Genomic DNA, 17,685 nt, shown 5'->3' with positions numbered 1-17,685 from the left:
CCAGAGGCAGAGATTTCCATTACTTGCATCTGAAGAAGTGAGGTTCTTACCCCCGAATGCTTATGCTCCCAATACTTCTGTTAGTCTCAAAGGTGCCACAGGACCCTCTGTTGCTTTTTACTTTTTTATTATTATTTCAAAAAAGGAACCTGATTACATTTGAGTGGTGGTGAACATCTGGGTCAGATTCTGTTTCATACCCTGCTAGTCCATACCTATTATTACACATCTCACTTAGCTCATCAAGTAAAGAAGATAAAAAGCATGCACCAAGTTAAGACTTGCTTTGAACATGGGAGGAAACCACCACAACACCTCCTCTAGAGCAGGAGTTCTCAAACTTCATTGCACCGCGATCCCCTTCTGACAACAAAAATTACTCATGACCTCAGGAGGGGGGAACTGAAACTTGAGCCCGCCCAAGCCCCATTGTCCTGGGTGCGGGGGCCAAAGCCCAAGCCCCACTGCTCCAGCCAAAGCTGAAGCTCAAGGGCTTCAGCCCCAGGTAGGGGGCCTGCAACCTGAGTCCTGCCCCCCAGGGCTGAAGCCCTTGGGCTTTGGCTTCGGCCCTGGGTAGTGAGGCTCGGGCTTCAGCCCTGGGCTCCAGCAAGTGTAAGCCAGCCCTGGAGACCCCATTCAAAGGGGGTCCCAACCCACAGTTTCAGAGATAGAAAGAATGTTTTACTATCCATTGGTTTGGGCACTTTCAGGCTATACCCACATCCTTATAGCTTTTTTAAAATAATAATAAACAAAAGTAGGTTTAGGAGACCTTTCATTGAGCTGAAGTGCATTTCAGAGTCCACTTCCCACCTTCGTCAGCCAGGAAGAATGTAGTGAAATCACCATAGGCTGAAGGGGGCTATCCGAAAACTAAGTGTTTGGTGCCCAAGTTTGATGCTTAGTATGCATCCCATCTCTATCTGCTACTTCTGTTCAAAAGAGACAATTCATTTGTGGGTTTAAAGGTGAAAAACAAGTCTTCAGTAATTACATTCAATTGTCTGCATGGTTGAAATTTATGAAAATGCTCCACTGTGGTATCAACTAAAATTGACTATTCCATAGATTCGTCTGCAGAATGCAAAGGTCATTACTTTGTTTCATTTAGCGATGGAAAGTATGTGCAGAAGGACATTTTGAAAGGCCTAAGCATAAGTTTAGAAAACAAATCTGGGTTTGATCCAAGATCAATGGGAGTTTTGCCTCTGATTTCAACAAGAGCAGGATCAGTGGCTTTTATCATATGAACATGACCTATTACCTTATGTTCATGTGTCAATAAATGAGTAATGTCTAGTTCTTACAGTGACAAACGCATAACAGATGTCATGGGGAGGTACACAGGTAGTTTTTTACAATTATTTTTATTAGATATGCCATGAATATTCAGGACTCCATTTACTTACATAATGGCAGCGTGTTAGACTGCTTTTCACTAGACACATGCATAAATAGAATTAGAATCATAACCTCAAATCAGAGTGAAACCAATATATTAAAGTTATGTGGAATTATCAATGAATTAGTTGCAACTTCCTTCATCATCTTAGGCCTGGTCTACACTGGGGGGGCGGAGGGGCGGGATCAATCTAAGTTATGCAACTTCAGCTATGGGAATAACATAGCTGAAGTCAACGTACTTAGATCTACTTACCACGCTGTCTTCACTGCGGTAAGTCGACTGCTGACGCTCCCCCGTCGACTCCGCCTGTGCCTCTCGCTACGGTGGAGTACCGGCATCGACGGGAGAACGCTCAGCGGTCAATTTATCACTCCGGAGGTAAGTGTAGACATGCCCTTATAGAAGGTACTCAGCAATTCACAGGATTGGGAAATGAATACAAGGATCTGATCCGACACTCACTGGAGTCAATGGAAAGACTCTCATTCATGTCAATGGGCTTTGGATCAGATGTCTAGAGAGTGAACTCTGCTCTCATTCCTGCAGTTGGTCCTTCCAGACCATGGTTAAGGCTTATAGGTGAGCCTCTCTGTACCCTTTTTGTGGATCAATAAAATAATCTGTTTTCCAGTGCTGTCTGTTCCATACCTTTCATCAGCAGTACATTTACTACAACAACAAACATTTAAAATGTATAAGATACATATTTTTAATTAAAAAGTAATTTTTTTTTTTTTTTTTTTTTTGGTTAAATCGCTGCCCCAGATCCATCACCAACTATCTGGAATTTGAACAGCAATCCGTATAAAAACATTCAGTATATAGAAACTTGGCATTTGGATTCTGTCATAACTGCTAGCTAAGAATGTGATACAGAAGCAAGTAAATGGAACCCAATAATATCTTTTAAATATATCAAAAGATCTTTATATGAGTGAATCCTTTTACACCATCAATCATGAACTGGGATCTATGCTGGAAAGTTCATCAGAACTCTTAACCTTGTGCCTAAAGTTAAGCATATGCTTAAGTGCTTATTGGAATGGATGCCATAAAGCAAAAGATAAATATGTAATACTGGATAGGAGATCTGGTTTTTCCAGAGGAAAAGAGTTCACTGTTAAAGAAAGCTTTACTGAAATTTTTTTTAAAAATGAGATATCACAGTATTCTGGGATTTGGTGGGCTATGTGCGAATTGCACATCTTTAAAATGCAGGTGGATTTATTCTGAAATATTTACTCAACCTCATTACCTTGTATTCCTGTATAGATGTATATCACATATATGGAAAGCCTGTATTAATAATAGGCCCAATCTTGCATGGGACTGAATACCCACAGCTTAGCACTTGTAGGCTTGAGCCTAAGATTTGTAATGTCACTATTGCCTTTTAACAAAAAAACATTTAAAAATCAGCTGTTTAGGAAGGTTAATATTTTATAACTAAAATAGCCAAGATATATCAATACTGTTAAGATGAAGGCTGGGGTTATTACCATGCCTAAAGAGCGCTGGGTGCCTCCCACCAGGTACTGTGCACCCGTGGCTCCTCCATATGGTCATTAGAGTTTATCTGGGTTCAGGATGCATGGTCTGTGCTTTTTGTATCCTTCTGGTTCTAGTGGCCTCTAACCTAAAAGGTGCTGCTGAGCACCTACTAGGACCAAGACCTCCTTGCAGTAGAAAGATGCATGTTATAAAGTCATAGAGTTTAAGGCCAGAAGGCACCACCCGCTCATCTAGTCTGACTCCTGTATATCACAGGCCTCTCACTTCTCTGTTAAACCTCCCAGGATCACACTCTTACTCTAGTTGCTAATGACATGATTCTGTAACTTTGTTTTTCTTCGGCAGTTGCATTTTCAGGCCTTGGCTTTACGACCTTCTACTTAGCTGGAAAGTTGCACTGCTTCACTGAAAATGGCCGAGGGAAAAGCTGGCGGCTTTGTGCAGCAATTCTGCCTCTGTATTGTGCCATGATGATTGCCCTGTCACGCATGTGTGATTACAAGCATCATTGGCAAGGTGAGTCATGGTGATGCCTTTCCTTTTTATTGTCCTTCTATTTCTGCAGTGAGAGCTCCAGGGATGGAGTGATTATAACTTGTTTGACTGGCAGCTAGTTCTAAGCGTCATTTTAGTTCCGACAGCGTGTGTGAATATGACAGGGGCTCAGTATATCTGTGTGTTTTTATATATGATTGAATGCATATAAACATGTTTTGGCCCATTACTGTAGAACAGAAAACTACAGAACTTTTTTGTAAATGCTGCTAGGTGGATTGTGGCCTCTTAAGATATATAGTATAGAATACAGATGGTGACAATTTTTGCCCGAGCTCAAAGCTTTGCTGCAAAGCTTCATGTCTTCTAGCCCATTAAATTTTTTTTAGTAAAACAGATGTTTGGGTAAACGGCTATGGTCATAATGGCTTTGGAGGAATGAGAACCTCTGTTTCCAAATTAATCACCTAATTTAGTAAGGAAACTATATCATATTCACATCATGTCCAATAAAAAATAAAATTGATTTTCCATAGATTCTGGCAGATATTTTTGATTCCAGTATTTTACTTCAGAATGGACTAATTCTCAGATGTTAGCTGGGTAGATTTAATATATACAATGTACGTTGTACCAGTGTATGTTCACTAAGTTGCAACTGCTAATTAAAATATTCATAATTTATTGTATCATGACATGTTCTTTATTGCAGGAACATGCAATGCTTTCCTGATTCTGCAATCAGATCTCAGAATCAGAAGATCTTATCACTGTCATATTAATTTACATGGAATAAATGGGTCAAAGGTCTTAACATAAGCCAGTCACTGTCCAACATTAAACAGTCTTAAACAGATTTTGCTATACAGAAATCTGAGCCTGTTTAGTACCATGGCAAACACACCATTCAAAATCCTTTTAACCTTTTATTAAAGATAAAGAAAAGTAGGAAAAACAGTTAAAGCATTTGAAATGTAGAGTATTAAGTAAGGCTTTCATTTTAACAACATCCCTTCACTTTCCCTTTAGCTAAAGAGAGTTATTAGAAGGGGGGGGGAAACCCTTGTTTGACCATCTTTTAGATGGTATTAAATAGGGTGACCAGATAGCAGCTGTGAAAAAATGGGACAGGGGGTGGGGGATAATAGGCACCTATATAAGAAAAAGTCCCCCCAAGCAGGACTGTCCCTTTAAAAACGGGACATCTGGTCACCCTAGTATTAAAGATAGTTAATAACGGTCCTTTGGGGTAAAAGAGAAGAAGTTAGCTGAGATGAGCTGGAGCTGGTGTTGCTAAAGTCCTATTTAGCTTAATCTTAGAGGTGTTTAGGATTTAGCTCAAGCAAGTAGGGATAGCAATGTCATCTGAATCCCTCTCTCTGGCCCAATCTGGTCAGCACATCCCTCGGGATAAGGACAAAGGCGGCTTGGAGTCCCAGGAAACAATGGGGATGGCAGCCATGATGTTGCAGCTCGCTCCAGTAGCTTTGTCTGTGCTTTCTAATTTTACCCCAAAAAGTCTTTCTTTAAGGTTCCCTCTCCCCCCCCCCCAAAAAAAAAGGGAGTGATGGGTGGAATAGCCCATCCCCTCATTATTTTGTTCACCAGTTAGACCTAATGTCCAGCAAACCAATTGCAGTTCATTATAATCCAGTTACATATCTTTTGTCTTTACCAAGCATGATTTTGTCATAGTCCTTGAATTATATCAGTAGACTTTTCTGTTTTGACTAATTCTGGGGTTATTTTTATCAGGTTTTTTTTGCACCTGTTCCCATTAACATTTGCTATTATAGGTTATAGTGACATTTTATGAACTTTCACATCCTTTACAGTTGAGCTCACAATTAGAATAAATTTGTAAGACCAATTATCATAATATAATCCCTCTTTTTTATGAACAAATTCCGCCTAGGATCAGACATTTGTTCATAAAATCACAGTTACTAAGAAAAACTTTATTTTATCTCACGCATATAGGGAGGAAAAAGGAAAAGAAAAAGGTACTTGATTATAGTGTAGGGTTTGGAAATTTCTTATTCCAAAACTGGGATTTACAAATGTTACTTGATGAAATGTTACCAAAATTGCAGTTAAATTTTCCAGATGTTAACTACACTAAGAACTTAGAACTCACTTAATTTGTAGCTAAAACTGCTGCTGTTATAGGTTTGTAAGATGCTGAAGAACAAACCAGTTCTTATCACTTCTTTGTCTGTATGCCCAGGATGGGTAAAGATGGGTGTGTATGTGAAATCCTCTCTCTTGCCACTTACACAGTTAAAGCTGTACATTTACACAAACCATGAACATTTTATGCACTAGTGGTTAAGCTTGGACACGTGGAAAAAAATCTTTAGCCCTGATGGTGTTCTTACCCAAGTTTGTTGTCTCCTTTTAAAAGAAGCAACAAATTGTTGTTCTTTTGGAACTACATTTGCATTTCTGAGCCCTTTGCAACCCCCAAAGAGGGCAAAAACAAAACATTTTGAAAACAAAACAATCAGAGAAATCACCAAAAAGTTTGGTGTTTCAAGAGCCCTTCATTCTGGTGGCTTGATATTCAATTCACCGTCAGTGCAGTAGCAGCCCTGAATTAAGCTGGTGTTTTGTTAACAAAGAGGGATTACCCAAGAAGTTATTTCAGAAAAAAAAAAAAAAATCTGCGCTTTAGCAACTTAACTGTCAACAGTTTAAAATACTTCAATTTTGCCATTTTTGCTTTTTCTTAAAAATACCCTTTTGTTAAACTTGCAAAATTATTACCAATTATTGATACTACAGATCTCAAAATAATAATTTACAAAAAAATGAAACAAAGTGTTTGTTAAAGAAATTGAAAAAATTGAAAACTTTAAAAACAATTGTTTACCTCTTTTTAAACAAAAACATTAATGGTTTGCTTTGCATGCTTATCTCAAACAACCTCAACACATTTAAGAATTTAAAAACAAAATGTGGAAAAGTGGGTTTTTCCTATTCAAAACAAATTTTTTCATTGTACTTTTTCTGATTAGAAAATTTTAAATATCTAGTCAAAATCAACATTTTCCTACAGAAAATTTTGATTTAGATGAAACTACATTTCTGACAGAAAAAAAATTTGGTCAAACAACGTTGACCAGCTGTACAATAAGCAAGAAAGTATAGTAAAACAACAACAATTTCAAGTGTAGACAGTCATTTTATTGCAATTTATAAGACATAATAAGGATGGTGGAACATTCCAAATCAATGAAAAAATATAGAAATTAAATTTTAAAAAAATCAGATAACCACTTGAAAGTGCAGACTAATTATTTCTGCAGATTCATGTGCATAGAGATAGATATGCTGTGGAATGTAGTATTAAAACTGTGCGGGTCTGTCTGTGAGAAAAGATTCAGTAGTTATTCTCTAGCTTGGTCTATGCATGTTTGCAGTGTGTTTTATCCTGCCAAGAGCAAGAATTATTTATGGACTAAAATGTGTGCTGTGAGGCAGATAATTATGGTGTGTTTTATATGTTGTGGAAATAGTTTACACCCAAGGGGTTACCACCATGTCCATTACAGCTGCATATGTTTGTCTTTGAAGTATAAGTAGATGATGCTGAAAACTCTGCTGGCTGTTAACAAACCAGGGATTATTCCGGCAGCCCTGTTATCCTGCAAGTGACCGTAGCGCTTACCTGAGAAAACTGCACTCTCTAGGGAGGGACTAAGTCACTCTGTAAAATTTAGCATTGTAGCTCAGCTCCTGTCTTTTGTGCTCAGCGGAGGCAGCCAATTGTGTTAAATTACTTATGGTGGCTTTGTGATACAGCCTTAATTGCCCAGTGGGGAATGAGCAAGGACTATCAATATACTGTACAGGACTCAGTGAACTGTAGATGAAAGAGGAAATAGTGTAACCTTACATTAAAAAGCCATAGAATGGGATCTCAGAATTAATATTATGAGCATTCTCTGAGCCTCCTTCAGTTCTGATATAAAATATAGAGTTCATAATTTTTGTGTTGGCATTAGTGAACTATAACAGATTAGCATATTCCATATTGAATCCCAAATACATTGACTATTTTAAGACCCTAACTCAACACATGGCTTTCTCTAATCTGAAAAGATTCCAATGAATTTATTAACTAGATAAATGGAAATAAATAGAACCAGGGGTAAACAAGGAATCTGGAACAATGTTCCCTTTCTAGTGTTGGTAAATAAATTAAAAATAACATTTTGCAAGGCTGTCTCTCCTAGGATCTCAAACTAAACACAGGCATCTTCTTGGAGAAAACCAGAGTGAAAATGCTTATTCTAATTTTGCGGACTACATAGGGCAAGATCAGCAACCCACAGATCTAAAGCACTGCAGTCATGTGGTTACTTTGTATTATGGTAGTTTCCACAGGCCTCGGTTAGGATCAGGGTCCCACTGTGGTGGATCTGTACAGACATACAATAAAAGCAGTCCCTACCCCAAAGAGTGTATGAATGGCTAGATTATGAAACACTTGGTCATACTGGTGAGCATTTGCTCACACAAGAATTTACTCACACAAGCAATCTTTTTGACTTCAGTGGGGCTCTACATGTCAACTTGTGCTCACCAATGTAATGGTTTATACAATCTAGCTCTAATTAAGGTGATATAACAGGTGGGAGTAGTGTACGGTATATAGTAGTAGGATCACATGATTGTGTGTACTCAGTACATATAGCAACTTGCTCATGTGAGTAGTAACAGTGAAGTCCATCAGAATACTCATGAGTAAGGTGCTACTTACTACATGTAAGTCTGGCAGAACTGAGGCCTGAGTTATCCATCATGCCAGATCAATAACCTAAAGAAAAGTTACTAATCTTCATAATTCAGAAGCCTCCAGGAAGGGTGAGCTCTTTTTTAAAGGACACAGAAAGGACCAACACACAAGGTTTCCCAGGTGCTCTTGTTTGAAGAACCTGAGAGAAAGTAAAAATAATCATGCCTGATCTGTAAAGTCTAATGCTGTCAGGAGAAGTTTGAGTCAAAAGGAGTTCATTATGCTGAAGCTAACTGTATTGATCACAGTGGAAAGGACATAGCATGGTTAACAGTGTGCTTGCAGCTCTGGATACTCTGGGAGTCCTAGTATCCTCTCTAAATGAGAAGGGTGCTGTTCTCTCATCTTCATCAATATAATGAGAGTTGCCATTATATTAACACTTTCCAGCAGGAGTTCCAACGTGATGCTGTCGATTAGGACAGAGGGAATGGAGATCACTGTGATAGAGGTTTATAAAATCATGAATGGAATGGAGGAAGTGAATATGGAACTGTTGTTTACCACTTCACATAACAGAAAAACCCAGGGTCACCCAATGAAATTAATTGGCAGGAGGCTTAACACAAACATAAGGAAGTACTTCACACAGTGAACAGTCAACATTTGGAACTGTTTGCCAGGGGATGTTGTGAAGGCTAAAAGTATAACTGGGTTCCAAAAAGAATTGGATAAGTTCCTGGAGGGTAGGTCCATCAATGGTCAGGGTCGCAAACCCATGCTCTGGGTTTCCCTAAATCTCCAACTGCCAGAAGCTCGGACTGGATGACTGGGATGGATCACTCGAAATTGCCCTGTTCTGTTCATTCCCTCTGAAGCCTCTGGCGCTAGATCAACCATTGGTCTGACCCAGGATGGCCATTCTGATATTCTTACTAAGGCCCCAATCCAATGTCATTTACACTCACTGGGAGTCTTTCCATTGAGGCCTAAGAACACTATCCAAACTCAATCGTTCTTTGACTTTAATGTGATTTATATGAGGCACCAGCTGACAAAAGTAGCCTTTCATGTAGCTGCAGAGTAAATTATTTTATTCTGAACAATATTTGTTAAATTTAACCAACTTTGAAAGCCTGTGTAATAGCACATATTGGAGTCAGTGGCTAGTGACTTCTGCCATGTGACAGGGGTATTGTTAATTTTTTTTGTAACCATGACCCCTGGTATGGGACTTAAGCCAGGAAATAAAGCTCAAAGGTGGGATTTTCAGGTGACTTTCAATGGGATATACGCTACTAAGTCACTGCGCCACTGTCAGCTTTCTAGTATAGCTGTTCTAAGCTGACAGGAGAAACTCTCCCACCAACATAGCGCTGTCTACACCGGTGTTTAAGTTGAGTGACATAACTTATGTCGACTTTGGCTGTAGCTCTAATCTACACCAGACTGACAGAACTAGAGCTTGAATTCTAAATTTCTCTTTACTTAAATTTATTTTAGCGATTTGCTCTTCTTTGTAATTAGATACGATAATTTCACGATTTTTTATGACACTGTCATTTCCGTTAAGAAAGTGAAAAAGAAATCAGAAAGATAAGTGGATACTTTTGACCCTTTTTTGATCAGCGCTAAAGCTCCTGAACAAAATTAAACTCCTCATGCCGTTTAATAGTTAGTGTCTTTCACTATTGTTTACATTTGAATCTCCAGGGCCTTTCCGAGCCAATGCGTATTTTCAGGGATTTTTTTTTTCCTCACTTGAAAATAAAGAATTTCCTAAAGAAGATAAAGAAAATTGAATATTAAGGGACAAGGGGTGACTTGACAAACAGTGCAAATCTCTTGCACTTGACAGACTGTTGTTCTCTCAGACAGAGAATAACAGTCCTACAAAAATACCTTAGGAAGCAAATCCCTTTGTGTTGCAAAGAAGTTTGTTATCTTGTTTGTTGTAGTGATGGCACCTAGGGAGAGGAGAACTACAGGCAGAAATGTAATGACCATGCTCCCTTTAAACCAATGCATGCTGTGAGTGAGTCATATCCCAGTATCTGCAGGCAGGGCCGGTGCTTCCATTTAGGTGTCCTAGGCAGTCGCCTAGGGTGCCAGGATTTGGGGGGGTGGCATTTTGCTGCCCTCGGCGGCAATTTGGCGGCGGGGGGTCCTTCCGCGCTCCGGGTCTTCGGCGGCAATTCTGCGGCGGGCCCTTCACTCGCTCTGGGACCCGCCGCAGAATTGCCGACAACGACCAGGAGCGCGGAAGGACCCCCGCCTAGGGCACCAAAAACCCTGGCGCCGTTCCTGTCTGCAGGTGTCTGCAGGACTTCAGAGAGTTTTTGTCCCCAAGCATCAGTGCAGGCCTGGAGCGGGAGGTGATGTCAGAAAGCAGCAGGAAGACAAGACCAAAAAGCCAAACTGTTTAATTAGGGTTTGTCTTTTCAGAGACTTGTGTTAGTTTTCAGGTTAACTGATTTTTAAAAAAAATATAAAAATGCAACTGGAGTCACTATAATAAAACCTATTTTGTGGATAGAGTATCCATGTAGCTTAGCAGTTTTGAGAATATCTACCCTGGATTTAGAAGGCAATGGTTAAAAGATATTAAAGGTGCAAAATATTGTTAGGGCCCAATAGTGCAAGGTGCTGAGTGGTTCTTGGATGCAGGGGCTCTATGCAAGCCCCAAATACATTGGTTAGAACGTAGTTATAGCTAGCAGGCTGGGGGTCAAAGAGGGACTCTTAAAGCCAGATGGATTTGGCAGCTCAAAACTCTTGTAGGGAATGCAAAGGGGCAAAACAGAATTCCATCCATCTCACACCACCCACGGCCTTCATGATGTTCCCTGCACAAAGGGAATGTTTTGTAAAGACTTCCTCAGAGGGACTCCACCCACCTGCCCCTGGACAAGGGTGCCATCTCCTGGGCAAGAGTACTTGTGGCACCTTAGAGACTAACAAATTTATTAGAGCATAAGCTTTCGTGGGCTACAACCACGTGGGTTGTAGCCCACGAAAGCTTATGCTCTAATAAATTTGTTAGTCTCTAAGGTGCCACAAGTACTCCTGTTCTTTTTGAGGATACAGAATAACACGGCTGCTACCCTGAAACCTGTCATCTCCTGGGCAGCAACCCATCGGGTTTATTGTGGGTCTCCCTTGTGAGTGCGCTGCATGAGGATAAATCCAGGAGCAGATTAAAGGATGCAGGGTGCTTCCACCCAGGGGAACATTCTGCACCTCTTGGATGCAGACTTTAATTCCCCCCCACCCGCCCCCATCAATATTGGCTGCTATTTCAACACTAACATGCTTGATTTTTTTGTTGCTTTTCCTACCTAGATGCTTTTGTCGGAGGAATCATTGGCCTAATTTTCGCTTATATTTGCTACAGACAGCACTACCCACCTTTGGGTAACATGGCTTGCCATAAACCTTACGTCAGCCTCCTAGTTCAGACCTCAACGAAGAAAGAAGAGAGACCTACAGCAGATAATGCTACCGGCCTGCCTCTAGAGGGAATAACTGAAGGACCAGTATGACTAATAAATGTGAACAATGAACTTTTAGCCCTTCTCACATTCCTCCAAACTGGTCTCTTAACATGATGTTTCCTACAGTACATTTGGGCAGTGATTTTTTTTTTTTAAGATATTTGTTTTCATACAGTAACATCCTCTTACTTTTAAAGTTCAGTTTTCAATACATACTGTTTTGTCCAGCTGTCTGTTTTCAGTCCGTTGCCAGAGCAAAAAAAAATCCAGAGAGAAAAAAAGTGTCAATAGAGAGAGCACATGCCAAATCCAAGCTAGTTAACTGAATAGTTTTGAAAGAGAGGTATTTGAATATACAGTCAATCTGAAAACAGTGGCTGTTGTGTGATGCTGAGCGCCTCCTAGGAAATAGATTGTCCTCAACCATCGGTGACTTCAGGAGGTGTTGAGTGCGGTCATCACTTTCAGGAGGTTTTCAGCAACTGCCATAATCAGCCCTTGGTCTGTTTCTTTATATAATTTGATGTGTAAGGGGCAACCTCCTTATGTTTATGTTGTGGTCTTCTAACATAATAAATCTTCCACATGATGTGAATGCTTTGTGCTTGTTGTCAAGTTTTGGCAGGGTTATTCTGAGCTGGTAATTAAACAGTTGCTGAAATGTATGAAGAGCAAGAGTCTGAAAAGAGCCAAGTCTATTCACATCAAGGCTTTTGGAGGACGAAGCTGACAGCAGAGTGAGCCAAATCTGTGGAAATTGTCAGCTTGCAATAACATATGTTCATAGGCTGGATTAGAAACTGGGTATTAAAATATTAGCATTTTTTTCTGAGAGCTCGGACAGTAATTATTTTCAAAATTGAATGAAACTGCAGCAACTCCCACGACATACAACAAGCTGCAATCTTAAAAACAAACAAACAAGCAAAAATCCTAAAACTGCGCAGTTGAAGAAACACCATCTTTTCTGTGAATCTCAATGTGCCACAGCTGTCCTGGTAGAACTGTCTTTAATGAGACACTCCAGCATTGGTTGTGATCTTAAGGAATGTAAGGACTTTGGTTCATGAGCATTGGTTTCACATGTATGAATCAACAGAGGGTCCTGTGGCACCTTTAAGACTACCAGAAGTACTGGTCTTGCGTCTGATGAAATGGGCATTCACCCACGAAAGCTTATGCTCCAATACTTCTGTTAGTCTTAAAGGTGCCACAGGACCCTCTGTTGCTTTTTACAGATTCAGACTAACACGGCTACCCCTCTGATACTTGACATGTCTGAATGCTTCCGTCAGTTTCCAGCACTGTAATATGCCTGGCTGAATTCTGAGAAAAATATTCTATTTGCTCATTTCCCCATTTTCAATTCATCATATTCCTAAGCCTAGCATTTGTAAGGGTCATCTTGCCACCTGATCCAAAGCCCATTAAGTCAATGGGAATCATTTCATAATATTCCAGTAGGCTTTTGATGAGGTGCAGAGGAGGTAACCATGTGTATGACCAACCTATGTTAGTTCATTTTTTTTAGATTTCCATTCATTATTCATGCACTATGCCATATTAAAAACATATCACCCTCCAGTGAAATGATGTACCTTTGAATGGCAAAGTGTCATCTTCCAGCATTTCCTTTAATAGATGGATTATAAAAGAGCAGGTAAAATGTTCAAAAAATCACATCCTGACAGTTGAACATTCCTTGGCTAGATTAGCTCGTTAAGGTGATCATAACTGCTTTGATCAACAATATCCATTATGGTGCTTTAGACTGGAGGAGACCAGTGCCATAGCTACCTTATAACTAATGTGTTCCTGTTGGAATATGTATTGGCCTTGTAGGCGTTTTGTGATTCAAAAAAGCTGTGTGTCTCAGTGTAAAGGCTTGTCATTTATTTTTGTCAAAGGTACACTTTGTAAATTTTTTGAGAAGAGCTATTCCCTGATTGGCAACACTTGAATTTTTATAGAAGAAAAACAAGTTATGAACCCTTTTTCTAAGTAAAAAAATGCACGCAAAAGAATGCTGCCAAACTCATTTAATGAAAACATATACAAAATTGTGAAATATACATTAATAGGAAATGACCTTATGGAAAAGTCATAGAAAATGTAATAGGGATGAGACCAATAGGGGTTCTATAGAAATTAGGCCTGGTCTATACTGGTGCTATAGGCCCTAGTGTAGATACAATTATACCAGCATAACTGTTTTTATATGCCACTATAGCTTATGTCAGTTCCTCAAACTGACATAAATTAAACCAATATAAGCATAGTTGTGCCGGTTTAACTGCATCCTCACTAGGTGGGTTTTCCCAGTATATCTTTACCAACAAAACCCAGCTATAGTAGACCAGTCATTACTCTAGAAACCTAGGCAAATGTAATAAAGAATTATCTCCTTGCTAGAGAGTTTTTACACCGTTCTATAGAATTCTATATCAAGGATATAATTTTATATAGGATGATTAAAAAAACTAGCAAAGTTATCGTTTCTATAAATTCTGAAGGATTTTTCCATTGGCTTTGTCTTTTAGTGGAAAAACTTGGCTTCTGGCATGTATGCAAATATTTAAAAAATTCTTAAACTCAAATTGAAAGTGTATTATTGAGGTATAGTGCATTTTACACATTTTTATATAAATTTGGTGTATGCTTAAAAAATGAGTAGGGCCTCCTAAATGGGCTGTAAAAATTCCCACTATTTTAATGGACTTTGATACAAGTTAGCTATATTCCCCTTGTTAGTTGGGATAGGAAAGGCTGACACAGCACTTAGAAGAAACGCAACTGTGAAAATGTTGGAATATGAAATGTTGTGCACCATAAATACTTATATTGAAAGATAAATGGGTGAAAAGGACTTTGCAATGCAGCAAAGAAAGTATTTTTAATGGGTGTAATTAAATTGAAAGTAATAAAACAGCCCATGTAAAAGCTTTGATTAAGGTGTAATTAAAATTATGAAAAATGTAATAAAATGAAACTTACAGAAAGGTTCATCGGAGCTATAATTACCAGCACGTCAGCGTAAGGAAAGCATTTTTGTGGATCGGTGTATTTTAATTTCATGCTCTCTTAATGTGAAGGAAATGTAATGTAATGCACCAATAAAACTGCACATGAATGTGGGGTTTTGTACATCTGCGTGTTATCATTTTTTTGGTAAGGAGAAAGGTCACCAATTTGGTTTCATTAGTAAACCATAACGAGTGTTGCAAACCACCAGCCCTAAAATCACTTAGGAGCAAGGAACAGTTCCAAGAGTTAGTTACTGTTGCTACAAGAAAGGATCTGTCCCAGCATTCAGCTAGTACACATTATCCAATTTCTATGCAGGAAAAAAAAACACAGTTTAGATCTTAGAATCTGAAGTTCATCTCGGAACATCCAACCAGCTGAACTACGACATGCCTCTCTGTGAAGTTTAGAGAATTACATACTTCATAAAACATCTGATTAGTATAAGAGGAATAATAAGCTGCTATGGAAAACTATGGAGCAATACTGAAACCAAGAGCAGCTAAGAGTCCGGTTGAGAGTCAGATGAACTTGGAAAACGTCTGCTGGGGTGGATGCATGTCTCAGACTAGAAACCAATAGAAGGGTGTTTAAGTCATTTTTTTCACATATCCTTGACTGCAGATTCAGGTAGCTTCAGGATCTCTGCTTTTTCTAAAGCAGTACAATAAGCCCTTGGTTTCTAACATGGTGAGAATGTTTGTAATTTGTTAGGAGGTAGAAAATACTGTGTCAAAGATACAAGATAGAAATTAGGTGCCTGGTTCTGGTTTGACACTGGTATAATTCCACTGACTCAGATTTCTACTGATACCAACAAGACCAGAGTCAAATTCCTAATCCAACTTTTGACCACATATTTTACAAATGGTTTTGTGGGTAAGGGTGAATCTAATTAGATTTGGCTGCAGTTTTGGATTCTTGGGACTACTTAGAGCTGGTCTAAGAGCAGCCCTGCTCTGACCTGGTGAAAGGGGAATAGCCTTGAACAGAGCAGAAGCAGGAACAGGGGAGTGGTAAGATCAACTTTGCTCTGCACAGATCAACCCAGAAAGTCTGCTGTTCAGAACAAATATGGCATGATCCCTGCACTGAAGAATTTACTCTCCTGTGCTCATACTAATTCACAGAGAAAGAGCCAAATTCTGCTCTTAATTAAATCTGTGTAAATACTCCAGAATTACACCATTTTAATACAGCCCTAAGGCTTCAGGCACCATGAAAGTGCTGACACAGTCATTTTGTGAAGCAAAGTTATAGCATACATACAGAGCAATGTATGAGAAGACCTGAGAGAGAGAGTAGGAACTCAGGAAAGGCACATCTTCCAGTGTTAACAAGCATGCATGGGGCTTATGCCTACTGCTACCTCCCTGAGAGGGTGGATGCATCCAGCCAACCCCCTTTGGGGTGGCTAGAGTCTACAGGGGAACTTGGAGAGGTAGCCATTGTGTCTTATCACTGTAGAGGAGATGCAAGTGATGCAACGGCTTCACGCATCCTTTGCACACTTGCACTGTAACTGGGTACCATCTAGCTCTCAATAATTGACTGAGAGTGTTCCATAGACCTGGGAGGGGGGAGAAGTGCCTTGCTATCAAATGGGCATTAGGCTTTGGCTGTGGAACCTCTTGGTCTAATGTAACTGTACAGTAAATACAGTGCTATGAGTATACAGTATACAGTGCAGGTGTTCTGTTTTATTAATGCACCATAGGTGTGCATGGCTCTTTAAAAAATGGCCCCAATACTGCTTCCAGGGAAATCAGTGGCAAAACTTCCATTGACTTCTATGGGAGCAGGAGCAGGCCCACGGTCCTTTCCCATGGTGCGTGTGTTTGTTTGTTGCAGTGCAATAATAAACAATAATAAAAAATGGAAGTCTTTATTACTTAGCGCTGGCATTTGGTTTCATACACGGTCAAATCCTGAACTACTTTAACCCTGGTACAACTCCATTAAATTCAGTGGGTTGAAGGGGGTTTACATCAGTGCAGAACTTGGCCTGTTCATTTTTAAAAAGACAATTTATTCTTATATCGCTTAAGACCTAATCGTAAAATTAAACAATGGATGTTACAATATAACTCAATATATCATCTTTCATCAGGGAATGGGTGCCTTTAACCGGGTTTTAATATAATCAGATAGCTGCCAACGACAGCCACGTGGAGGGGGATGGTAGAAAGGAAAACTCAAGGAGGAAAAGTAGATCAAATGGAATTTGAGAGGGCAGCAAAAGAAAGAAGCTCCCTGTAAGCCAGAGAATAAAAAGGAAGAGACTCAGAAGCAATGTGAGTATTGGCAGCAGATGCAATAACAGCTTCAATTTCAATAGAAGCCATTGCCTAAGTGGGGAGGGAGAGGAGGAACTGCCAGAAGAAATGTAAGAAAAGAACTAATAGACGGAAGAGGAAATAAAGAAGAGGTCTGTGACCCAGTTAGTGCTCACTTGTAAGATGTCAGCATGGCATTAGGCCTGAAGAATACATGCACACAAATAGCTGTGAATAAAAGTGAGAGGAAGGGAAGGTGATTTTTTTTCCCCTCTGAACTGGACCATGATCATAGACCCCCCTAGGAAGGAAGAAAGCCTTAAGTACTGCAAGTTCAGTTCCTTTCTCGCTGTTCAATGTACAGCATCACCTCTGTCTGATAAAAGCCATAGGGCCAAATTCATCCTCGGCCTGATGCCAAGGACTTACACTAGATTGAACTAAGCCCATAGAAACTAGAAAATTAAGGGCTGGCTCATTCTCTCTCAGAGAATCCCACTGGAGGGCTACTAGAGAATGGGGAATAAAGGGGCTAGGAAGCAGCTTCTGATTGTGCTCTCAGAGTTTCCCAGTAGGGAAGAGGCTTTGTGGAGAGCACAGTGTGCAGTTGGTACAGCCTGCAGGCTCTGTCAGTGCTGATGAGAGAGGATGAAAGTGAGGACAATTCTACCAGCGCCTCTCCCATAGGTCTGCATGTCTGTATAGATAAAGTGAAATGGGGAGGGGGCAGTGAATGTT

General features: G+C 39.7%; 1 protein-coding gene across 3 annotated transcripts in view; it reads left to right on the top strand.

Annotated features, from left to right (window-relative positions):
* The window catches only part of PLPP4 (phospholipid phosphatase 4), a 95,787-nt gene extending 80,994 nt beyond the window's left edge, over positions 1-14,793 (top strand). For 2 of the 3 annotated variants that reach the window (XM_054033299.1, XM_054033300.1), the window contains 2 exons: positions 3,263-3,433; positions 11,496-14,793. In XM_054033299.1, coding sequence (XP_053889274.1) covers positions 3,263-3,433; positions 11,496-11,695 — 371 coding nt within the window. In that variant the 3' untranslated portion in view covers positions 11,696-14,793. The remainder of the gene's footprint in view (positions 1-3,262; positions 3,434-11,495) is intronic. The other variant, XR_008445576.1, reaches the window with a different exon arrangement.
* The last annotated feature ends 2,892 nt before the right edge of the window (positions 14,794-17,685 follow it).

This window comes from Malaclemys terrapin, chromosome 7 (assembly GCF_027887155.1).
Source record: "Malaclemys terrapin pileata isolate rMalTer1 chromosome 7, rMalTer1.hap1, whole genome shotgun sequence".
Taxonomy (NCBI): domain Eukaryota; kingdom Metazoa; phylum Chordata; order Testudines; family Emydidae; genus Malaclemys; species Malaclemys terrapin.
Note: the sequence above shows the minus strand (reverse complement) of the source record. Positions and strands in the feature narration are given on the sequence as shown.